Below are 27,149 nucleotides of genomic sequence, written 5' to 3'. Positions count from 1 at the left end.
TTCTCATCTCCCATAAACTATCAGCAAGGCCAGAGCTATGTACGGTAGCCATATTTACAGCCCTGAAAGCAATTGGAGGTTAACAATGAGACCGGGCTGCAACGGTTTATGAGCTGCTGTAAAATTGCCACTATGATTAAAATCTCTGTCAAGTGAAAGACAATGGTGCAGCCCTTTCTTTCAAGCCTCCTGTGAAATATCTCCTCACACTCATCTCCTTGTGCTTATTACAGCCCACTGACTTAGGCGGAGAACTGTCTGCACTGTCTGGGCAAGTGCACTGAAAGTTGTTGTTCCGCCCTGTGTTTGTGTCAGTTGGTGTATAATATAGGGTTATTTAGATACCTGAAATGTAAATATGTCTATCATCTTCTCTGATAATCAACACATATGTTCCCTTAGTCTACAGAATTTATGCATATTGTACGATATGAGTATATAGTACATTGGCCAAAAATTGATACCAGCGTAAATTGTGACATTGCATTCATCTTTTTATCTTCCCTGATTTTCTTAGTGTTTTCCTCTGAATAATCATCTAACATTCGTGACTGACAAGTAAATTACCTGTCTACACATGCGTTCCTTTATTTATGTATCAATCAATATTAATGATTCCCAGTTTCATCAGATCTGCTCTTCTTTCCCCTTTATGTCCTCGGGCATTTTTGTTTTTCTGTGACCCTTAGTCTTTGCCTTCATCATTCTTCCTTCTCATCAGGTACGTGAGATGAAGGGGCAGACCCCCAAAAGTAATCTGCCACTGACAGGAAGAGCAAGTTGCAGAGCAAAGAATCCACACCTCATCCATATTAACTGCAAACACAGGCACGCAATCTCACACACACAAACACGAACATGCCCACACACATGGCAGTATGCACCATAGGGATTGACCATGGATGTATAAAAAGCACTAGATACAGTATTAGAGGCGGGCCCCTATTAATTCTTATGAAAGCTGCTCAGTGGTGCGTGAAGGGATGAAAGTTCAACTGTCGCGTCTGAAAAAAAGTAGCTGGCTAACTTGAACAGGGATTACATTTTTCAATCTGATCCTGAAACATGGCAACACAGTAACAGCCTCGATAGTAATTTAGAGAATTAATATTTGTTGCATTAGCGTTATTTAAATATTGCTGTTACAATCAGAATAAAACAACTGCCCATGACAAAGCTGTATGTGTGTTCCTACATTGACTAGCATGCACACATCTGTTTTGAAATGAGGGGGAGAGAAACATACAGCAAAGGGTCGCAGGTCAGAGTCAGACCCCTGGCTGCTGCCTCGTGGACCTTCAGCCTCTTTAAATGGGTCGACTGCTCTAGCCACCAGCCGCCCCATGGGGGCGAAAATTTGACTAAACCATTAACATTGCTTTGATTGACAAAGAATTAGCAAAACAAAAGGAATTGTGTTAATTTGGGGGTCTTTTATGTCACATTTTTATTATTAGGCAGACTTTTAACTGCACAGTATCTTAATTAAACAAAATATAAGTTGAAAAAGGTGACTAAAATGGCACAAAGTTTTAAAAGTTAGAGTTGCACCAAATGGAATAAGGACAAAATCCCACATGGCTTTATATAACCTTGGTGAGACTGTCAGACAACGTGGTAACCACCTGGAGGCCCCCCTGGAGGTGGAACACACACAAAGGCATATGCATGCACTTCTCTCACGTCTCGCGCACACACACACACACACACACACACACACACACACACACACACACACACACACACACACACACACACACACACACACACACACACACACACACACACACACACACACACACACACACACACACACACACACACACACACACACACACACACACACACACACACACACACACACACACACACACACACACACACACACACACACACACACACACACACACACAAAAAGCAGGTGGCCAGGGAGATATTCCATGACTTTCAAAAGAAACACAAAATAAAATGAAGCAGCCTGAGTCTGTCCCTGTATTTGCCAAACCCCAACAATCTCTGTCAACTATTTAAGCAGCAATTTCCGCGATTTGGAGGCAAAAGAATGAAAAGTGCAGAGGCAAACATTTGCTGCTCAGTCGCAGCCTTTCACAGAAGCAGAGGGGAATGCAATTACTTCCTCTACAGAAGATCCCTCTTGTCATCTCCTCACCTCTCTTTACTTCTGATTTTCTCTTGTTTCCTTCCATCACACCATATCCTCCCTTTTGTCTGCCCTCACCTTTACCCTCTCCCGTCTTTCTCTACGTCCCTCTAATGTGCTCAGATTAACACTCACTGTGCTTTCTCTCTGATGCTACCGCTTTTCCCATCTATCTGACAACAAACAAGAAAAGTGCAGAGCACATTTACGAGCCTTTTTTTTAATATCCAAAACCAGCATCCACCTCTTTAACTTTATTCAGACTGTGATGCCAGTTAGATCTTTCTATGACTTGTACTTTTTAGAGTGGAAGCAGGAGGCAGAACGTGCAAGAAACAGATGAACGAGTGAAAAGAGTGTCATTTTGAGACTTAGATGTCTGTTTCAGGTCTCACAAAAGTCCTCATTAAATTAATTTAAGCAGCAGGCAATGCACCAATACCTTTTCTACCTGTGTGTGTGTGACAGCCATTGTATTTCTCTGCTTTAAGCCCCTCACACACTCGTTGGTGCTGCCCGATTGTAATAAGGTCATTCCACTTCTTTTTAGGATGTCTATTTATCTTGAGTGCACACAGCCTTGGGGGCTCTATGTTTGTTTTTATCCATGCAATTTTGGTTTCATTGTCTAAAATTTCTGAAATAGCAGGTTTAGTGAGCTATTAGTGCAGCACAAAACATTAGTGGAGCGTAACAGAGAAGGCAAACAAGGAAGAAAGGCCTCTGTCCCCCTGACCCACATTACAGCACATTAAACACACTTAACCATCCTACTCTCCCTCTCTCAGTCTTTCTCTCTCTTACACACACACACACACACACACACACACACACACACACGCACGCACGCACGCGTCTAGTGTTGAACAGACTTTGGCTATCAGGCCTTTGGCCCTGACATTTTCTAAGTGAAGGAGCGCTCTCACTGGAGCAGCGTCACATTGACTAAGGGTCAATCAGCGACTAAGGGTTTATTATTATAAACGGCTTCCTCTCTTCTTTCTTGTGAAATTTAAAAAAATATATATATATATTAATATTTCTGCAGTGGCGATCAAAATACAGCAGCAGCGCACCTCCTCTGTTGAATGCATGTAGGGAAAACACTGCTTAGTAAAGGCACCATTGTTGACATAGAACACACAATTAAGAACTGGTTTTAAATATGTACCTATTGTTAATTTTTATCAATATTGTATGTCTCTCTGTCATACATACAGTATATCACTGTATCATATCACAGTTGTCACGCTGATTTCTGACGTGCATGTACAGCGCAACATCACTCCAATACACAATACAAAACACACAGTATGTATTTGGCCACACACAAGCTGTGGCTGCAGGAGTTAAAGACCCAAACACAGTTCAAATTAAAAGCTAAATTGTTACGATATCGCTGTATATCTGTTGACTAGACGAGGGGACCATCTGAGTGAAGAAGACGATATATTTTATTGCATAAAATGCTGTCGTCTTCAAAATCGATTTAAGTGAAGGCTTTAGGAAATGTGCTTGAAGAGATAAGAGTCATGAAGGGGAGCCGGCAGGGGTTTACTTGGACGGCCCTCCTCTAAACTCTAAACCTGCCTGATAGCGTTAGGGCTCCTCTTCTGTAACAGTCAAATGAAAAGCAGCTCTCAGGATGAGTCAGTCTCATGCACTGAGGCTCAAATATTCGTCCGCTTAATAAATATTTTGCTGAAGTCACTAAAAATGTGTCAGAAAGTTTATGGCATGTCCTTTATGAATTTTAATAGCATGGCTTTGTCATTTTTCCTCTAAACTACTGGTGATAGATTTAGTTTGCTTCAAATAATGATCAGTGAGATGAACTGTGTTCACACTTGGACGGTAAACACTCTCTAAATCATCACAATTACAATATAGGAGATAGAATTTGCTCGCTGCAGGAGGTGCTTGGTTGGATTTACGATCTGTAGACTATAAGACTGAGCTCCATTTATGGTTATCCATAACACTGCTTTATTTGTAACACGTGCTGTGTTCTATCCTTTTAAATGTCTGTGTGCTCACCTTTAAGACGTTTCTATTCAGCTTTATAACCGCATCCCTCTTCATCTATAATTTACATGCCCATTTACCAGTGCTTTGTTCCACCAATGCTTGACCTCTGAGTGTGTAAGTGTGTGCTCCTATATGTTTGTACGTAGCATACCTTGTTTCACATCTCTCTTGAGGCTTTGCCGCTCATTCAGCACCGGCATCGTGGGGAATTCCAAAGCAACATAATTGACCCTTAGTCGATGTGACGCTGCTCCAGTGAGAGCGCTCCTTCACTTAGAAAATGTCAGAGCCAAAGGCCTGATAGCCAAAGTCTGTTCAACACTAGACGCGTGCGTGCGTGCGTGCGTGCGTGCGTGCGTGCGTGCGTGCGTGCGTGCGTGCATGCGTGCGTGCGTGCGTGTGTGTGTGTGTGTGTGTAAGAGAGAGAAAGACTGAGAGAGGGAGAGTAGGATGGTTAAGTGTGTTTAATGTGCTGTAATGTGGGTCAGGGGGACAGACGCCTTTCTTCCTTGTTTGCCTTCTCTGTTACGCTCCACTAATGTTTTGTGCTGCACTAATAGCTCACTAAACCTGCTATTTCAGAAATTTTAGACAATGAAACCAAAATTGCATAGATGGAAACAAACATAGAGCCCCCAAGGCTGTGTGCACTCAAGATAAATAGACATCCTAAAAAAGGTGGAATGACCTTATTACAATCGGCCAGCACCAACGAGTGTGTGAGGGGCTTAAAGCAGAGAAATACAATGGCTGTCACACACACACAGATAGAAAAGGTATTGGTGCATTGCCTGCTGCTAAAATGAATTTAATGAGGACTTTTGTGAGACCTGAAACAGACATCTAAGTCTCAAAATGACACTCTTTTCACTCGTTCATCTGCCGTTGCGGGTAAACACTGCAGCGGTGTGAACGGACCCGTCTCATCTCGACTCAAACTGGCTGATTGATTCATCTTGTCAAGTCTCCAGGAGCTGATTTTAGACCGTAAGGCACGTCATCTGTCCCAGCAGCAAATCAACTCATAGCAAAGTCAGGTGAAGTCACTTACAAACATCGTCATCTGGTGTCAACTGTTCACTCCCGGTCTGAGACAAACTCTTAGCATTGCTGAGCTCCTGGCAGTCGTGCCAATGTTGCTAATTCTTTAGACCTCAGTTAGATGAGTGTATCTCCCTCCCCCAAATGTCACATCAACACCCTTTTTTGGTATGAGGAAATGAGGCGTAGCCAAAATATGATAAGATAGCGATTCCCATAGGCGAGGACGATTGGATCAACTTGAAATGATGATGATGATGCTGCTACAAATATATCCATCTATGACGTTAGAACTGAAGTACACTATCTCATCTCATAACTGGCAGGTTTCAGAACATTGCAGACTTGCACATTGCGTTTTTCATTAGTTTGGTTTCTTTTAATTGACATACATCTGATGTAAACATAAAGGGAATGTATTGTTTTATTCATGAAGCCACTTTTCATTTATTTGATCAAAAATATGTTTTGGTTTAAGAAAATAAGAATTGAATTCAGATATAGGAAATAAATATTTTGCCTATAACCAGAAATCCGTTGCATTTAAAATATTTTTAACTGATGTTGACAAAAAGAAGTCTAAAATAAGAGTGTGTTAAATGACTTGTCATTTGCATTTTCATCTAAAACACTATGACTAAATTTAAAATGGCTGTCAAAATTGACACTGGGCACTGGGTGATACGGGTCACCCATAACAGCTTGTTTGTCAAATCACATGTTTTAATTTCCAGGTGAGTATAAAAACTGTCAGATTGAGAGAAAGCACAATTATAACCATGGTGATAATGAGGTTAGTTAGGTTAAGTTGGGTAAATTTAGAGGGGAGGTGGGGCTGTGGTGTCTGGCAACATTGTTTCAAAAGGGGAGCAAACAGACACACATTTTTGGACATACCAAGAGTTAGGTAGTATGCTAGACATTTTCCCATTACTGTGCACAGGGGAAACACTGAAGCCTAGTCCTAAGATCTAAATCGGTCTTTGTTGAATGGTCTCTAAGCCATAGTTTTTACGACGCCCTGCTTTGCTAATGTGTTGGTAATCATTTATCATTTGCAGCAACGTTTTTATGAAAAAGTACAGTCAATTTCACAGACATGAAGATAAAAAGACACATATGAATATAGCTATACACAAGAGGCATGTCTTTGTTTGATTGACAGCAGCTGGCAGGTGGAGCTCCACGGGTAGTGTGACAGGAGTGAAAAAGTAAACAACTCACAGATGGCGGGCGTGTTGTTAGCAGTGGAAGCGTCATTAAAGAGTAAGGATCACACCAGCATCTGAATGGACCGAAGTGACATTTACAAGTAGGTTTATTTGCTGCTGGACATGAACAGCTAATTAGTTAGATATCTAGTGTAACCAGCTTGGTAACTGACATTAGCAGTGCACTTTTCCTTGGTGAACGTTTGTTTGCTTGCTCGTTCAGCGAACTGAAGTGAAGGATAGGACGTGTGTTCATGTTTGTGAGTTAGCTAGATAAACAGGAGACTTTAGCAAGAAAGCTACTGTGGGTTGTATATAGGGTCGCCACCTCCCTGAAAAAATAATAAGGGACACCTTATTGGCAGGGCCAGCTGGCCCGGCTGCCTTCATTTTTCGTGGTGTAGTGAATCTTTTTAGCCCTTTTTTATATGTGGGGAATTTTTTTTACTGTTTGACTCAAACCTGAATTGAATTAGATGCATATTTGAGTGATATAAACACATAGAAAATAAATAATTATCAGCATTTTTTTAATGCAAAATGACAAAAATTAACAGAAAACTGTATAAATTAATATAAGACAAGCACAAAGCAGAACATAGTGCACAATTAATGCAACAAGAAAAGTGCAAACATAAACTCTGAGCAAAACTTGTAAACAAAAAACACTTGTGCCTCAAAGGCCATGACTGTAGCCTACAGTTGTAGTCAGTCTATTTATTTTCTTCCGTCTGTACTTCTTCTGAGCTCTTGCTGCAGCCACGAGCTCTTTGTCTTTCAGTGTCACAGAGTAAAACTCTGAGCAAGACATTTCATCATTTAGAGTGACAATGAGCTCTCCTTTAATTAATGATTATATTAATGTTATTCATCTATGTATTAGTTTGATGTATTACTTATCTACTTAATGTACTCATCTAGCAAATGTACTTATTGTACTTGCTTATTACACAGAAAATAATATTGTTATATATTTCTCCACACAATTCAGACATTGTACTTTCCCATATTAACCTTAACCAGAGTGTTAAAATCATTGTTTAAATACCATATCTGCCTCTGGCGTTGCCTGGTGGACAATAAATGGGTCTCGGGTTCCCCTAGTTTTGGTGTCCCTTATATTTCTTGTGTGCCCACTGCCCACCTCTGGAAGCCTGTCACTTTAGGTCAGTTAGTCCACTATGTGCTAAGGGAAAAGTTACAGCGCAGTGCGCTTCATAGATGTTATCGTGCACTTTTCCACCCATGTTTTTCTTCTAACCATTCCTCTCTGTATTTTTGCATTCTTTTCTGCTTTTTCTCGGAGGAGTAGTTGCATTGCTGCTAGAAGATGTACCGCCCGAGACCTGTTAGGTACTGTCGGCATCACTGCCGTCCATGCTGCTTTGTTTATCTTCCGGTATCTTCTTCGCATGCAACAATACCTTGACCAATGAGATGAGCGGGATTCTGGCTCGTCATAATCGTGTTTGAGTGTGCTGTCAGCTCATTGGTCACAGAGCAGGAGAGGCTGAGAATAAGTTTACCGTAAAAGGTGCCATTTATTCATTAATTCTATTGATATTTGACATACTACTTTTGATTCTCACAGTAATACGGGACAAAGTGCGTACTTTTGTTTCTGAATACGGGACGATTCCGTTTTTCAAGGGACGGTTGGACACCCTAGTTGTATATGGATCTTGAGTTGTGTACCGTTATCAGGGCTCCTGTTACGTCAGCTCCTGCCTAGGCTTAGGATTTACACCTGCAGCCAGCGTAACTATCACATCTGACTTAGAACACTAAGCTGCCGACTTAGCTTTAGGCCAGATGTAAGCCCTGTTGGTGCAACTGGCCCCTGGTTCTTAACTGTCGAATTTGAATTTGTTACACATACAGCAGCTTCTTAGGGACTTCCTTTGAATCTTACTATAATGATCCTCTCTAGCGGGCAGAGACCTTAAAGCTTTCTATTGTAAAAAATACCAATAAATACATTTGATACTGTACATCTCATTAATCTGTATCTCTCTACATGACTTCTCTACAATGATTCTAGCCTCTTTCATATCAAATATTCAACACAGACACATATACATTTAATTACTGCAGATTGTCACCTCAGGTAGTTTTACAGATACCTGAGCCTCAGGCAAGATACCATTTCACAGTAGACAGCCTGTCAACATGAGTGGCAAGTCCTAGCCTGGAAACCTGGTCGACAGAGGTTTGGGAATGAGAGACTAATAATAAATTGCCTGCCTCAAGGCCAAAAAGACGAGTGGTGTATCTAGAGAGTATTAATGGAGTGTTTTCACTTTACTAAAGAACACAGAAAACAGCTAGATACAACTGAAATGAGAAAAGAGAGATAAATGATTACAGCAATGTAGTACAGTGTGTTATTGGCAGCTCTGTGTAATTTCTTTAGTCTGGACACACCCAGAGAAATACAGTTGTATTTTCAATCTCATTTTGAAATCAAACTCTCCTACATTTCCTGACTGTAGAAGGCTCATAACCCCATTTGTATTAGATACTTCTCTTTGTAATCCACTTTAGCAGACATTCAGATCAGACTGGAAACATTAATTAATAATCTTCATTTGAACTGCTTTTTGGAACAACAGGAGCTCGCTGTCTCAACACACAGTTGGAGCTAATGTGCTGTGCAGGTCCTGCACCAAAAATGCTGTGCTTAACCCTAAAATCCACCCACTGTCAGGAAAAATAAGAGTTTAAGTGTCAGATTGTCTCAGTGGTTTACTGCCGCATGCACTGTACCAAGTGCTAATGATATCTGGCGGTGGTCCAAACTCTGCTGTTGCACTCTAATTTCACATCTATCAGTGTGGAAACTATCACAGAAATGAACGCTTGAGGAGGAGGTTAGATTGCATGATGCATTCACAATACATTTTGAGCTGTGGTCTCCCGGAGCTTTAAACATTATTCAAATTCAGTGCAGTGGGAGGGGTCGCGAGGCCAAACTGGAGATGGATTTTAATGAGCAAAAAGAGAACTTTCAAAATAATAAAACATGATTATAGATTACGTAATGGTTCCCATCCATAAACCAATTTTATATACACCTTAACCAGTAACTGGTTTATATAGCATCATCCTATCATCCGCATCATCATCATTTCTTTCCAGTTATGGAGAGAAGGGACCATCTTGGAGCATTAACCAGTGGGTGCGCAGAACAGAGCCCTGTGTTTTTGATGATGCAACTGTGACCATTGGCGCCCTGATGAGCCATTCCACACACACATGAGCAATAAACATTGTTGCTTGGTCAGAAGGATGTGTGTGTGTGTGTGTGTGTGTGTGTGTGTGTGTGTGTGTGTGTGTGTGTGTGTGTGTGTGTGTGTGTGTGTGTGTGTGTGTGTGTGTGTGTGTGTGTGTGTGTGTGTGTGTGTGTGTGTGTGTGTTTAAGTAGCAACATTAATATCATGTTAATATAATGTATGATATTAATTATATTTTGGCCCAGAGTGGTGAGACAGAAAATAAGAAAGACAGCAATAATGAAACACTCACTGCAGCCTCGTCCTCCCTGCTGTCGCTGGTGTCTTCACTCTTATGGTGGCCGGCTGAGGAGCGACTGTCCCTCTTGCGGCTGGCATCCGTCCCCTCCGTCTGTCTCTCTCCATCTGGGCCAAGGTGAAAACATGGACACTGCTCAGAAAGCCAGCAAGCACCATTATCATTATTATTGCTGCTGTCATCATTATTATCCTCATCTCCATTTTAATCACCATTAATAGTATCATTGTCATACTCATCTCAATAGTATAATTATAATAAGGAATATCTTCATCACAGTCATTCACATGGTCAACAATACTTTCGAGCTATCACTCAGTTTTCTTTAAACTGAGCCTCTCCAGTGTAATCAAACCCGGATAAAAGTTTCCAGAAAAGAAGGAGATTAAGTGGGAAAAAAAATGTAATTGGAAAAGCGGAAAGAGACAAGAGAGAAGAATAAAAACCAGTCCGGAGGGGAAATTTGAAGAGGAGGGAGCGAAATGGGGAGTGGGGGGGTGTTGAGAAATGGAAAGATATAAAGAATAGCTTTTCTTGGTGCGAAGTGGAGCTGTTAGAATGCTGTCATGCCACAGATGGGTTATGGGAGTTTTGCTGTACAATGATGACAGTTGCCTTGGCCAGGAGAGAACAACCAGAATTTAAATCCACTCATTACGAGTGTATGTGCCTGCGTGGAAGTGTGCTTTTTTTGTGTGTCCGTCATAGAGCATATGGTCAACATTGCCATCTCTCCTTGCTGCCAGCGAAACACGCACGCACGCACGCACGCACGCACGCACGCACGCACGCACACACGCACACACGCACACACGCACACACGCACACACGCACACACGCACACACGCACACACACACACACACACACACACACACACACACACACACACACACACACACACACACACACACACACACACACACACACACACACACACACACACACACACACAGAGTCATGGATGATCAAACCGGAGCACAATTCAATACAGAGAGCAGTAACAGGATATTCAGCACTTTATGAGGGCCTGGTTATTTGGAGTTACAAGGAGCGAATGGATACTCGTAAGCTTCCCTATAAGGGATTCTACCTCCACGAGGAGTTCATATAAAAAAGGGAATCCATACCCTATTCACTCCAATCTATTTTTATTTCTATTGCACAGCGCTCAATCCCATTTGGCTGACATGGTTCACAAATGCACAACATTGCTGCAGCTCGGATGGGCTGCCATAAAAGGTGGCGCCTGTGCCATTGACTCCTCCATGAAAAGAAGGAGGGGTTGGCTTTGTGGTGTCCCAAATGCATTACAGTGAAAGTGGTTCATTACTGTCTGCTGAGCAGGGGGCAGCTGTAGTGTACGCACATGCATACAGCCACACGCACACATACAAGGGGATGGATTGTGATTAAAAGACATAATGGGGAGAATGGGGGGCTATAAAGCATAATGAGAGCTAATGGTTTTCCAATATGTCCCCTTAACAATGAGTCTGAGTGGGTGAGTGGGCTGAATTAGATGGGGGCTGTGGGCAGGGGTGTGTGTGTGTGTGTGTGTGTGTGTGTGTGTGTGTGTGTGTGTCTGGCAGGGTTCAGCTGCGGGGGAGACTCAAGGAGAAGAGTACAGTTACAGTAGCTGCACGCTCACTCATCATTCACGTAAAGCGACAGAGAGGGGACAGTAGAAAATTGATGAAAAACAATCATCAGTCAAAAACACAAAATAAAAACGTTTTCCTCTTGTACAGCTTGCTCTGCATCCCATTAAAAGTCTTCCACAAACATGATCTGTGATGATTTGTTTTACTCATTTGTTTGGATATCATCTTTACTGTCTTCCTCCATTTCCTTTGCAATCTCATTGATTCCCAACAACTGCAATTAAAACCTGAAAAATCATCTTGTTTTGCTGAATAAATGAAACAGAGGATACAAAGCTTCACAACACATTCCGCTCTAAACTGTATTTGTATGTTTGCCAGCCACAACAGCAACACTGGTATTGTTTTTATCTTTAACTTCTACAGTGGGAACTACCAAAGAGGAGGTATGGAGTTGGTGTTTATATGTATGCCTGTCTGTCTGTCTGTCTGTCTCACCAGGTGTGTCGATATCAAAATAAAGGCCAAGTTCAAAGATGGGTGTGGTCTGAGCAAAGACATCAAAGTAGGGAATGAGAGGGAAAAGACATTGACTCCACCATTTCACTCCCTTGGCCAGGTTTAGCATTCAGCTGGAGTGATCTAGCAAGATGGTCTCTAGTTTTCTCTGATTGTCTTTTTTCAGCCAAGAACCCCTTACAAGATAGAGAATATACCAGGGATCCCCTCATGTATGTCGCTTGGAATAATTTGATGAATCCTTTTGAAACTTCTATAGTCTTAGTGATGTGAAAGAACAACACAAGAGAAATGTACTTGACATATTTTCAGATTCGTAAGAGTTAAAGATTTGTTAGATTAGAAGGTGACGTCCATGCTTGTTGGGTCCCTGTAGATCAAATAATGTGGTCTAGACATAGATGGATTAGCGCATGGGCAAAGTGGGCATGTGCCCAGGGGCACATGATGAAGTCAAACATACAGTGCGATTTTAAAATGGAGAAGCAGGAACTCAGAGGATCAGCTATAAGAAAACAAAGGAAAAGAAAAAGAAGCCAGAGATGTCGCTTTGGTGCAGCAAATTCCATCCATCTCGACATTTTTCAGCAGAAAAGTGAGGCGAGTGTCCGAGGTTCGGTTTCGTTTGCAGCTCTTTAGAGTGGCACTGCCTCTGTGTCCGGGTCTGCTGCTGATGCTGTGGTGGTTGCTTCCGCTGCTGCCCATTTTGTGCCGACTGCCGCATATGCTTTCCCCGGGCTCTCCTGCTGCTGGTGCTCCTTAAATAAGATGCGGGCAGTTATGCCAGCCAGGTCAAGGTGGATGTTATAAAAGGCCGCCACTGGCCGGCCGTCTTCTGTACCGCCTTTGACAGAGTAGCCTACGCCTTTGCATCTTGTCCGCCTCTTGTCCTCGTCGTACTTGGTGTTGTTATAGCACATCAGTTCCTGGTGTTGCCTTCGCCCGACTAAAGGTGCCCACACCAGCGCGCAAGGTGCTCAGGATGCAGACAGTCTTCCTCGGCTTTCCCTGCTACACAGAGCCGCATTATTTCAGCACTGAACTGTTCCGCTCGCTGTTTCACGGAGGAGAACTCCTGTTTTGGTTTGCCCATGGTGCCAACCAGGCGATATAATACAGCTATATAATAATTGATTTACAAGTAAATTCACAAAGAGGTACAGCTGGAGACGGCAAACAAAGTTAGAGGCAAGAGAGACAATGAAAGCAGCAAACCGCATGAAAAATGTAACAATGAAACCGAAGTGAAGTGATGTGCGGTCAGTTTGACCACTTTTGGCCGAAATACATAAAACATGTCATATTTTCTTTACCTTTTGTGTAATTTATATAAAAACGATTCTCAATTAAAAGAGAGACACTTTTAGAAAAATGGTTAGAAGCCTTTATTGTTTGCATTTTGTTATTAACATCACAGACTGATAACTTAATTGTGATAATATTCAAAGTTATTATTATTATTGTTTCACAAAAACAAACACGCAGCAAGTATAACGGTACTGTGCTCTTTTCTTTGTGCTTAAGCAATATTGTTGTTGTGGCAACAGGGTCAGCAGCTGGATTTTGCATGCATGGTCAGAATTATTAGTGGGTGACTGTGGTTTATTACGTTTGGTGGCATTATTACATTGGCTGGCGTCACAACGCCTTTGCGTGCATGCACACTGTTTGCATGTGTTGGCAAGGGGCCTTGGTGAGTTTGTGTCCAGGGCCTGTAGTCATGATAATCTGTCCATGGGTCTAGACCTACTCTATATGGAGAGTGCTCTGAGGTAACTTTTGAAACTATACATAAACATGAACTGAATTAAAGGTAATCTATGAACTATTCTAGATTTGAAAAATTAAACTGTATTTGGTCAACTATATAAGAAATGAATGAGTGGCCATGGACCCCACATTGAGAATCACTTGTGTAAGGCCGTATATTGTGTTGTACGTTTTCCGCTCAGGACATAGTGCACTGGAAAGGTCACGCCAACTCCAAAAAAGAGAAGAACAAAAAAACACAATACCAAGCAATGGAAGTTGAGGAAGGTTTCAGCGAATGTCATTTCCCTGTCAAGCAAGGCCACTTGAGCCACAGGAACCGTGTTGTGAAAACCATCAGCCCGCAGCCCAACTCGACATGGACAGTCTAAGTACATCCTCTGGGTTCGATCAAAGCTCTGCCAGATCAAAGAGCAAACACCAAAGAGTAGCCATGCTCAATTTCGTCTCACTTCAAGCCTGACTTTCCTGCCATTGTTGAGCCAAAAATAGCAGGACACTTCAACTTCCAAGTTTTGATCTTACGATGTAACTGAAACCTCTTTTGTAGATGTAGACTTCAGTAGCAGCATTTGTTTCTCAGTAAAAGGATGCTCTTGTATTTCATCCACCTACATGGCAAAATACAACAAAGATATTAAGCAAAGGATATGATATGGAAAATGAGTAGCAAATGAATTTCTTGCTGTGTTGCGACTCATCTTTTGTTTCATTTTGCTGTTAATTTCTGTTCTTCCTCTGAGTTAACAGTGCATGAGTCACTGCATGAGTCAACTGGCAGCACATCTACCCTTTACTGTTTATCTGAGACTATTATGAGCAGGCAACTCTCCAGGGAGCCAGGTGAGACTACCCCCCCCCCCCCCCAATCTCATTTATGTTAGTGATCACCATAAATATGAATGAGTATGCAACATTAAAACATCATATGAGTCCTATTAAGAAATGAAATGAGTGACAGCTTCGAACCTCAAAACATCTGCTGAAAACAACTCACTGTCCAAGATGGTTAAAATACATCATACTTACTTGAAATAATAAGGGTGATAGGGCTTCATCATATTTGGTGTGCTAATAAATATACATGAAGTCTAGATGGTCACACTGACAGCCAAGTCCATCTGAATTTTCTTTAAAACCCTCAATAAATAAAGTAAAGTTTAACAGCATTAGGATTTAACGGAAGGGGAAACCCCCATGGAAACATCAGCTAGATGAAACAAAGCAGTGTTTAAATTAGGAGGCAAACTTTAACAAAGATTTCACTTTCAAATAATTTCTCCTCGCCTTCAAATCCCTCAAGCATTGTCTTTTGAAGTCTAAGGAGAATGTTTGACTGAACTTCTCTCCTGAAGAAAAAAAAAAAACTTCTTAAGGACAAAGTGTACAAAATGCGTCTTTGCACCCTATGAAGAGACGCATGAAAATGGCCTTATCGAGTGTGCGTGAAAAGTGGAAGAAACTTTCCCCTGCTATTTATATTATCATAGTTACATTCAAATCATTAGTACCCCATTCAGAGTCCCTTTATGCAGATAGATGTTTAAAAAAGAAACCATTCACTGCTAATATATTCTTCTAATAAATTCTTCAACGATCCCAAAAGGAGAAGATAATGAGAACTGCAAAGCACTTGAACTGAGTGTGTGTGTGTGTGTGTGTGTGTGTGGGTGTGTGTGTGTGTGTGTGTGTGTGTGTGGGTGTGTGTGTGTGTGTGAGTGTGTGTGTGTGTGTGTTGTTCTGGCATTCTTTGCCAACATATTTCTCAGCACTCTTAAAAGATAACTTTATGTTTGAGTGTGTGTCCTGACTAAATGTATGCATGCATGTGTGGACGCATGCGTTGCTTGCCCGATACAAAGATATGTTGCTGCAATTTCAATGTGTCATAAATAATTCCCCCTGTTAGCGGTAAGTAGATGTTTGATGAACCAATCAAATGGTACCGTGGTGGCGAATCAGCAAAGCATGAGGTTGGTAATTTTATCCTATGCTGGGTCTGCTGTTCTCCTAAGTAACCAGCATGCTTTGCTCTGATTTACTCACCAACACAAAGTTAAGAAGGACTGAAAGAACAGGATTCACTGCGGGCATTTAAACACACATACACACACAGACTACGATGCAGTGCACAGCAGCAGCGAGGTAAGTCTGACAACTGTGGCGAGCTGCACAGAGTCACGGTTTGGTCCCTGCCTCAGTCCCTGGACTGTAATGGGACTTCTTCAAGCCTCCACGTAGGCTCTAATGAAGTAATGAAGAGCAGACTGGCAGGTTAATGGAAGCCAATCGACTACGAGCCCCGCCACCCGCAGGAGTCTAGGCGGAATACTAATCATTTAGGAGCCTCCTCTCTTATGCTCTCCCTAATCTGTTCATGTCCCACGCTCCTAAAACTATACAGAACAATTTAGCAGATAAGGTGGTGGAGAGCAACTTCTATAACCTCCAAAGTGTCAGTGATGTAATATATTAATAAACAGGATCCTTATCCAAGGTTGATGTGGGTGTAATCTAAAGATAGAGACAAGGATTGGGGGGAACTTTCTCCAGCTTCCTCTACCTTTGAAAAATGAGTAATAAGTTCACCTTGTCTGTCTGCCCTTTTAAAACTAATGATATTCTAAACTCCATAGCCTTCAGCTAACTGCAGCTGTCAGAGCTCTCATCTTCGCCGCACGAGTGCTAATTCATATGTACAGTATGTGCGTATTTCAGTGCATCTGTGCGTGCATGCATACAATGTAGGTATTTGTGTGTGCTGTGTCTCGTTTTGTCTTTGATAAAGACTGACAACAAGCACTAGGTTTCAGTGCAAGACAGCACCCCAATATATGTTAAGTGATAGACAGAGCGGTGATATAGCAGAATACTAATCACGGAATCAAAGAAGTGAGCACAGCAGGATCACCAAGAACGGCAACAAAAGGGCAGTTAGAAGAAAAAACAATGATCAATAAAACTGAGGTGGTTAAGTAAAATAACTTTAGTTAGAATGTATGTGACACTAGTAATAACAAATTAAATAATAATAATAATCTGTTTGGGAGCCCTCAGGATCTGTTCCATGTAATAACTCAGGGGGGATATAACAGAACAAAGTCGAACATAGCAGCTCACAGTGGTTACAGAACAACGGCAACGGTCATTATCACAATTAATTTGCCAGTGGTATTTCAAGAGTGCTTCCTACATTGTCTCTTTGAAAAGGACAGTCAAGCACACTTAATACTCAATGTTAATGGAGGACTAGCAATAGAATACAGAAGGAAAAATATGCTTCATAGCTCTTCTTAATGTTTCAGGTGAGTGGCACCTTTATCTTTTTCTTTCTCTCAGCTGACCAAAGTGTGACCCTGCATGGCCTTGTGCTGCTGCTTCCAGGTTTGATGTACTGAATTCACATGTGCCCTTCTGCAGAGCACTGTTGTACTGAACTGTTGCATAAGTGACCGGAGTGCTTTAGTGCGGCCGACTGCATGTTTTCTTTTTCTTTATCACGTGAAATTCCAAGGAGGCCAGCTGTGATGCTGGAACAACAACCTCTGGCAGGGCAACGACCACACTTCAATCAATTTTGCTTAGCTTATGTGCCATGCCCATTTTTAATGTGTGGTTTAGCCTCTTGAACTTGTAGCGTCATACTGATTAGCTGTTAAGAGGACTTGGCTGTTTGCATCAGTGAGCAAGTTTACCTTATAAAGTAGCTGATTGGAAATGATAAATAGGAACTGTAAAATTGCGAAAAAGGATAAGCAAAATCAAAAGCAGACACAGGAACAGACGTTTAGAAGGATGAGCAGACAAAAGAGTTACATGGAGTGTGGACAGCAACAGCACGCTCTGTGTAAATTGACGGGGTTGTATTCAGCGAGAACACTGTGACTCCATCTCAGTGATGTAGGCTGCACTCCCCTTTTGAGCAAGCCCCCAGCAACGTGAGGGAAAGTTAAATACATCTCTCGTCTCCTCTCCCTCCATTGGGGAACTAGATTAAAATTGCATAGAGCGCCGAAACGAGCAGCTTTTCAGAACACAAGAGCAGGAGAGAGATGGAGAGATTAAGCAAGAGGGGGACAGGGCGCAAGGGTTTAGAAATGCAAGAAGGTATGGGGGAGGAGATTAAACTGGAAGTCAAGGGGGAGACTGGAGCATTAAGAGGAAGTCGAGTGGGATGCAAGGATGAGAGTCCGTGTGAGAGAGGTAAAGAGGAGAGGGTGTAACCACAGGGTGACAGCCTACCATTTCGCCAGTTGCTCACATGTTCACTCATTCAATCGCTCATTACTCACTGAGCCATTAACTGACTGAATTAGTCACTCACTCATTCCCTCTCTATCCCTATCCCCCTCGCTCTGCAATGCATTTTCAACACACTGATACTTCTTTACAAGCGCAGAGCTCATAACGTTTTACAAGGCTCGTGATGTTTTGCTTTGCCATCAGGCAGGACATTATAGGTTGACGCAAGGCATCAGAGGATGCCTACTTAAATTCTTAATGGCATTTTTTTGGCGCAACAAACAAGCCTTTGTGAAATGCACATGCACAGGGTGGCATGGCAGGGGTGCAACACATATGTAGCAGGCTTCAATGGGGCTGCGCTAGCCAAATGGAACTAGCTTATTATAGCAAATAAACGGCACTGATCTGTGCCATTAGCCAGTCAGTAATGAAGCAGAGTGGAGGGCTGTTGTGAAACTGATGAATAGGCCTGGCTCAGAGTACTGCACTCCCTGGCCTTTAGTTCAGCTCTAACAACACAGCCTTCTGAGCAAAGCGAGAGTGCATTAAGACAAGAGGCATAACAAGGCTTCGGAGATGAGATAAATGGAGACAAAGGGACTGTGACAGAGAGGGGCAAGGAAAAACAGAGGAGAGATGGGTGAACAGATAGAAACCAGAGTGGAAACAGCTTGTAGTAAGACAGAAAGTGTCCTTGTAGGCCTGTGGGCGTTTAGGGCAGGGAGAAAAGGAGATTGCAGAGATGCTTAATGTGCTGTAATATGGGTCAGGGGCAAAGAGGTCCTACACTCTTGCTCTCTTCTACCCCCTCCTCTAAGCTCCTGTAATATTTTGCACTCCACTAATAGCTCACTAAAGCTGCCACTTAGGAAAATTCCCCCCCAAAAAAACCCGCTTTGGATGGAGACAAACATAAAATCAGAGCCCCGAAGGTCCTGTGCACTCAAAGATTAATAGACAGAGAGAAAACAAAACCTTACTGCAGTGTTAGGCAACAAACACACACTCACAAGCACAAAAGATGCATGTACACCACACATACACAATTTAATACTTAGAGGAAATTGTTTTCAACTGCATGCAATACATATATTCTATTAAACACTTGGAAGTTTTCAATACTGAAAGGCAGTGTGCTCACGTTCATGACAGTATCTACACATTTCAAATATAAACTCTGGCCTACCAGTCCTTCATAGTTATCACTGTTTACCGTCGTGTGGGAAGTAAAGGGTACGATTAAGTAGTCGATAGATTACAGCTGCAATCAAAAAGGCTGTGAAAGCCAGGAAGTGCCGGCTGTTTATCCCTAGACCATCTGGGCTCTGATGAGGTTTATATCCCACTTGTTCTTTACTGTACTTGAAACTTAAACACACATACTATTATCTGCTTCTGAGGTTTTTCGCCTCTATTGGCAGCTGAACGGGGCCCGGGAGCTAAAAGCCTAGAGCTCTGTTAGTCTTAAATATGGCAAGCAATGATATTTCTAAAGAAAAATCACCAGATAAAGTGTTCAGCATTCTCCGTCACTGACAAATCTTTCTTATTTGTGACAGAGTTTGGGATAGAGCATTGTAGGGGCTAGCTGGCGAACATATTGGCTAGGAGTAAAAAAAGAAAGCTGATATATTTCTGTCAATCTCCGATCTAGTTGGTATTTGGCCATAGGCTTCGGAGCAAAACAGTCTGATCCCTCTGTGACCTGCCAGTCCACTCGCCCTGTGCACCTCTAAATGGCTGTCTGCCTCTCCCCATCTCCTCCTGCTGCTTAGTGCCTCAGGCCTCTGTGAACTCCACTGGCTGTCTAGAGGCCTATAGTCCAGTTTGGCCCTTCTCTGGGTTGCCATGGTGACCACAATGCTGAGGGGAAACATTTCCATCATGGTCAATGGCAGAAGATATAGAAAGAAAAGGAGGCAGAGAATGAAGATACTAGACAGTGAGATAGACAAGAGAAAGAATGATGGATGAAAGGTGTATTTGTGTGTAAAGGAAGGGACACATCAATGTTCAGTCAAAGATGGGCCGATGGTGAGCTTTGACAGTCTCCAAAGTTTTTGCGTTTTTTTCCCACGCCATTGGCACTATCTCAACCCTCGTCTTTGGGTTTTCGATCGATTCAGCATGTTGAATCAAAGCTGTCGGAGCCCGTCGGTGAGAGAAATCAGTCTGATTGGCGGTTCAGGGAAGCAAAACGGAAGTGAGGAAAGTAAACAAACTGCTAAAGTCAAGGGCTGTGAGACTGAAAACAAATTTGTACTTATATCAGGTTAGATTGTTTTCAGCCAGTGAGCTCTTCAGCAGAAATTGTAGTGTAGTAATTGTTTGTGTTTATTGTTGCGCGCAATTAATATCATTTGTTCCTTTAACATCAGGTTGTGTTGTTAACGTGCTAACTGGCTAACTAGCATCTTGAGCAGTCCTGTCGGTCTTCAAAATTATGAACATAGACCACTGATGCATGCTGGTATGGAGAGTAATTTCCTTTCATGCGAAGAACGTAAATGCTAGTTAGCTGTCGGAAGTAATCTTTCTGGTGTGTTCAAGTGCCACCTTCTGGGTGAGAAACAAGCGACGTGAGGGAACGCAACAGTCAGCCTCACCACCAGTTCTTTGAAGTCAGCTTGGTGTGCCTTTACACACACACACACACACACACACACACACACACACACACACACACACACACACACACACACACACACACACACACACACACACACACACACACACACACACACACACACACACACACACACACACACACACACACACACACACACACACACACACACACACACACACACACACACACACACACACACACACACACACACACACACACACTTGCTGTAGGTGGTTAAAAAACAAATGTTAATAGCAAAAACTCCCTCGAGATTCCTTGTATGTACATCATTGCGTATTCTAACATAAAGGCTAAATGTGTCCAGAGTTCTCAGTCTCCAGGGTGTTAATTATGTCCCCCAGAGAAAGTGTGAGTTATAAACTGTATGAACACACATTACTCAGCAATCCCCATGACTGCCAGTGACACCCAGAGGCAGCTGCTCCAATCACAACGGAGGAGATAAAGAGGCTACTCTGAGCTGCTGCACAGCCACAACTGTCACAGCTGATGTGTCACTGGGGAAGGAATTAGAGTGAGCATGCAAGGGTTTGCACACTTGCTGAGCTCCTTCGCTCATTAGCATATACTTGTAAACAAAAAAACAAAGAGCCTAGGTGCTAGACAAACGCGCTGCTAGGATGTTAGCGAGAGTCAGAGCTGACTGGAGCATTTAAATGAGGTGAGAGTGCTCGAGGAGACCTTACTGCGATAATTCATCCATCTTCTGCGCTCCTGACAGTTGAGCCCCTGCACAGGGAGACAATAACAGAGGAGCCTGCACCAGGTCTACATCCGGAAAAAAAACATAAAACTAGATAAACTTGAACGTCGAGGCCCAAGCTTTGAGTTATGTGGCACTGAGCCATACGTGAGCAAATATAATAGAAATGACGGAGCAAAGCAACTTTTTCTTCTGGGAGAGACAAGAGGATGAGACACAGATGTGTCAGAAAAAAGGAAAGAGAAAGGAGGAGGGAAATGGAGAGTTTAGCAATGCTTCACAAAAAGACATTGACAAATCGTATTTCAGAAACCACAAAACACTTGAGAAGAAGACTGACCCTTAAATAACCTTACCTTACCGTCTCTCTCCTGTTTTCTCTCCCTCACAAACACCCTCCTTAATTTTCCTTTCTTTTCTCACCAATGCATTCTTTGCTGCCTCGCCTGCACTTGCTCGTCATACACACCTTTCATCTTTTCTTCCTTTTCTTTTCCCCCTTCTCCCCCGCTTCCTCTCAATCGCTCTCTGCAGCTATCTGATGCGTCAGCAGGGATTAATCCCTGAATATTGTTTCCGTGTAGAACCTCGTTGTGGCCATTATCCTCTACCGAGTATCTGTTTATTCGACGTCCGAAGGAGTCATTACTTTCCTGATAATATCGCCTGTGTGCTGAGAAAATGAAGAAGGCAAGTGAAGGAAGGGGCCGAAAAGGGAGAGAAATACAGTGGTGGTGGCGAGGCTTACGGCATGAGGATAAAAGATGAAAGTAGACAGCAGGAGGTAAAGGAGGACAGGGAACAAGGGAGTGGGGGAAACTAAAGAAAAGGAAGAGGTTATGTGTTCCATACCGGGAGGGGGAGGAAGGGGAGTTGAGCGAGGAGAAGGAGGAGGACAGGAACAATAATAGCCTTGTCTTATCACTGTACAGTGATAAATTCCCTCTACGTCTGGGAGTCAGTGGGAGCCAGCCCTGATGACAAACCACCTCCAACCTGCACTGGGGCCATGGCTATTTATGACCAGGCAACTTATACGAGCCAGCCAGGGAACCAGCTGCGCCTCGATTCGTCTTGGGTCTGTGTCGTCACTCTTGGGGCCTGGTGACAACCTCAAATGGGGCCACTCTGTCACAACACATGTCCCCCTCTTGTGCCCTCCACTCTGACAGTGACTTCAGCACATCATCTGCTGGTTACTGGTAGTGATAAGAACATTTTATCACCTTTTCTACACTTGCCACGTGACAGCAGCCAACAACATTTACTTTGAGTGTAGTTAATCAATGGCTTATTTCAAAAACAGGATTCCTCACCACATAGGTGTTTCGCAGTGCTTAAACACAATAATAACGCACAGAAACCTCATTACATATGAATATACTTCTTGGTACTGGAGAGGGAACTGCCAAGTCAGTGTCTCTCTAATGAGCAGTCCAATTACAGCAATACTTTGCAATTACTTACTTATTGAGGTGCAAGATACTAATTAAACATTTCTGCTATGGTAGAGAGAGTGAGACAAAATAACAGTATGTGTTAGTGCTCAGCTACGTAAACAGGATTACATCAAATCTAAGCAAACAAATGCATGAAATTGTAATGCAATTCTGCTCCCACATCAGCCAGCTCACAATCAGCACTCACTCACTTACCCTGCTTCAAAAATCCCCAAGGCCTGCTGAGCCTGTATCAGTCATGAAGCTCCAATAGGGAGAACACAGGATTCGACCGAGCAATTAATTCATGTGAGCTGCAGCAATTGTTCGCATTTTGTTTCTTGTGTCTGTTTACTCGTTTACATATTCCTGCTTGGTGTAAATTATTCATGGGTGTTCCTTTTCATATCTTCAAGCGACAGCAGAGGCTGGTCACGCTGCAGACATGAAGGCAACAACAGGACCCATTGATCGACATCTTCGAGGATGGTTACGAAATGAAAAGGAAGGTGAGGGTGCGGGTTCAGGGATGAGGCACATTAACCACGCGAGAAGGACAAGAGGGGGGAGAGTCCTGCTCAGCCTTGGGAAAAAACACATTCAGCAGACAGAGAGGGGCCAAATTATGTATGCTTCTCATGTGAGCCTGAATTTAAACACTTGGTGTGTCTTTGTTTGTGTGTGTCATCTGCGGACAGCAACCATCTGATCAATGGGCCTCATGCAAGAACCACTCGTCCGAACAGATTGGTTCTTAAGTGGCTCGTACGAGTGATTTAGGAGAACTTGCAGCATTCAATCATTTTCTCGTATTTTGAAAAAAAAAATTCTGAGGTACCAACACAATTTACGAGCAGCCCAGGCCTGCCATAGGAGTTATGTGCCGTTTTCTGCTGTTATCCAAACCTAATTTTTTCACTAATGGATTGTATATTTAATAACTTTGAAGCAATTTTGTGTTTAAAAATCTTATTGAAATCAACCTTAATATATATGTTTTTATGAGTCTTGTTTCGACAATTTATTTCTACCGATAGCCTATTGTTATTCAGTTAAGTTGGCATAACTTACATTTGCAAAAATTGGACAAAGGAGAATAAAAGAGTAGGATCAATCTGATTTCAATTTATAAATTAAAACATGAGAAAAGGTTTTACATACTATTACTGTCAGACCTAATGGCCTCATCTTCACATGCAGGTTTATGCAAGTCACTGTCAAGACCAACATCCTCCGTTGCGACGCCTGCATGTATTCTCTCTTCCATCTCTGTGACAGAGCTGCAGTCATCGAACGCCTTGCTGTGGCCAGATGTTTTTTTGAAGTCATTTTCAGATCAATCCATTTATTTTTTTTATTTTTATGACAGTACAACCCGGTGACACAGCATTGACAGCGCTCGTTATTTTCTTCCGTTCCTTATCTTTAGCAGGCCCTTTAACTTGGTGGATCTCTGAAAGCAGGATCTCCAAGCTCGTAAAGTTTTTTTTTAGTCTTTGGTGCCATTTTCGTGAATGAACATTTAAGTACATACAGTATGGGGCAGGACACGTAGCTTTATATGGTATTATAGGGGTGTTAATTATGCTAATTTGCATTTCCCAAGTGACATTCATCATGTTTACGCAGAACACATCTAAAGTTAGACATCTGACGTGGCAAACTCATATGAGCCCATCATAGGAAAAAAAGTAAGAGAACGTTAAGATAAATCACGAAAATATTCTTGCATGAGGACCATTATAACACTGGCTTTGTAGAAATGGACTGTTTACAAAAGACACACAGATTGGCTTAATAGAAAATCTTAAAGTCCCACTCCAAAGCATTAAAAACAACTCTGCTATGATTAATATTTGGGGGTGGAAAGCACATCTACCGTTTCTCCCTCAGTGAGGAATTCTGGTTCTGGCCTCGCCCCGCTCTCCATGGCTCATGCTCGTACCCCCGCGTGTAGCGTTGGTAGCTTGAGACTTTGGTAAACTATGCCTTAGCTTCTACCGGAGCTTCTACAGAGTAGTTCCGAGGTTTAAACAGAAGCGAGTGAATGGCTCGTCAAGCTGCCTGAACATGGAGTTAACATTAGCAATTTGCAACTAACTTATAGTATCGGCGTCCTGAACAGGGTCTCAGACCGGAGTCTGTTGTCTGTTGATGGCTAGCAGAAGTGTCAGAATGGCAAGTGTAGATAGCGTCTTTATTAGTTTCTGTTGTTTGTTAGCTTGTAACTGTCAGTGTGTGATAGCTATGATGGCAGTCTGACAGTCTGCTCTGAGCAGGAGGTTTCAGGTTTCTTTGCTGGCGTTGTGGTCGTCGAATAGTGTTTCATATATTATACAGATATTGGTCTATAAAGATACTAAAGCTTGCCTGAAAAACGTTTGAATCTCAAAGTTTAGGGAAGTGCACAGACATTTTCTTCTTCTAGTGACAAAATCTGCTCAGATATAAGTCACTGTAGTCATTGCATTTTAGAGACCATAAAAGGATGAAAAACACTGTTTTGGTTGGAGGGGTACTTTAACTCAATGTCCACTTAGTAGCTTTTTATCTTGGCCTTAACCTCAATCTTTTTTGATGCAAAAACTATGATTGATGCAAAACCACACCCTAAAAAAACCCATACCATTCACTACACAAATCCCAGCCTGTTCTGCACATGGGAGCTGCAACATTTTCATAAGGAAACAAAAGTTGTTAGGTTCTGTGCATTTGTGGTTATCTCTTAATTTTCCCCTAATGGGAGATGTGTGGAGATTAGTGGAGATGGCAAGTGTTGGCAAAAATTTTTTTATTGTTTGATCTTTTAAGTCACGTTTAAATAGGCTGAGTTTTGTTTTTGAAAGAATATTTGTTGATTTCATGTATTACCAAATCCCTTTGTGTCCTTGCAAATGTTAAATACAGAGAACACTGGAAATGCTTGTTTTCCTTCTCCCTTACAAATCAAATTGAACTGAAACTGAGCCCTGTGATACAAACAGAACCATGAGCCCCTAATGAATATGCAAATGCAGGTGTGTACCATTCTTCTATTTTGGATTCTGTTTTTTCTGCACACACCAAAAAACCTAAGATGCATCTAGCGTACTCATCATTTTATTGATGTAAAACAAAAAATAACCCCAACAAATCTGTGTATTTATAAACATCAAAGACATCAAACGAGATAAGACTGTCGAGTCAAAAGAGCTTGAAGGAAATAAATAAAACTAACGCTGCAAGATGGTATGTGAGTAATTGGGAAAGCTATATGACAGCTCCGCTTCCAATTTGAAGGGATTGTCAAGGGAGATAGTGTTACCAGGGTGAGCAGGGAGGGTGGAACAAAATAATTTGAATGTGCTTAATTGAACAGATGCCCGGCTTGCTCAGTGTTTGAGCGCAGGCAGGGCCTCAATCGATGCTTTCTTTCTTTTATTTTCACTGATTTGCACAGTGTCCAAGCATGGTGTCAGAATATCTCAGGCTTCTGTGTCTCCCTGCTTGGCACAAACCTTAATGAAATACAAGAAAGGAATAAATTGGCTGGAAGCTGACTGACAGCATCAAGCAACAAGATCAAAAAGTGATTTGACTTGTATATGAAATTAGTTTGGCGTGTGTGCAGACATGACAACAAATGTTTCATTGTTCATTGTTTCCTAGGACTGATGTGAGATTACGACAAAGTAAGAAACTCATCTTTTGATGAAGCATTCATGTTGTGATATAGTTACCTCAAAATGCAAATCTGATTATTATTTATGGCTTTTGTCAGACATTGCCAGAAAACATCTCTTTTCGGATTTGTCTAGTCTAACAGCAGACTTTCCTTCATGCTCCAATTTTTCTCTCTTTTATTTCCACTTCATGTAGTTTACAGTAGTTATTTTGTCCCTGCTGTATGTTTCATATTCATAGATCGTGTTCATTTGTTCATAAGATATTTAACATTAAACACAAGTATATTGTACGGAATGTACTCTACTGCCTACAGTTTCAAGTTCAGTTCACCTCCTGGGCACTGCCCCTGAGCAAGGCATCTAACCACCAAGCAGCCCCCTGACTCTGACATGTTTCCAATACATGTGTATGTGTGTGTATTTCCTATTTATGGAACAACAACAAAGACAGTGACAAAATTATGGGATTAATAAATGATACAATCTTAATATAACCTCTTCACCTGAAGTGACTCCTTATACTGGAGGGGTGAGGTTTTGGTTTGGTTTTCAAAATCCCTTTATTTCACTATTTTAGGGAAGAC

At 42.1% G+C, this 27,149-nt stretch overlaps 1 protein-coding gene across 1 annotated transcript in view; it reads right to left on the bottom strand.

The window, feature by feature from the left end:
* The window catches only part of b4galnt4a (beta-1,4-N-acetyl-galactosaminyl transferase 4a), a 160,081-nt gene that overhangs the window by 98,660 nt on the left and 34,272 nt on the right, over positions 1-27,149 (bottom strand). The window contains exon 2 of the mRNA XM_083917326.1: positions 9,967-10,079. Coding sequence (XP_083773452.1) covers positions 9,967-10,079 — 113 coding nt within the window. The remainder of the gene's footprint in view (positions 1-9,966; positions 10,080-27,149) is intronic.

The sequence above is a fragment of the Echiichthys vipera genome (assembly GCF_963691815.1).
Source record: "Echiichthys vipera genome assembly, chromosome: 7".
In the NCBI taxonomy this organism is placed as follows: domain Eukaryota; kingdom Metazoa; phylum Chordata; class Actinopteri; order Perciformes; family Trachinidae; genus Echiichthys; species Echiichthys vipera.
This window is presented reverse-complemented; position numbering and strand designations above follow the sequence as displayed.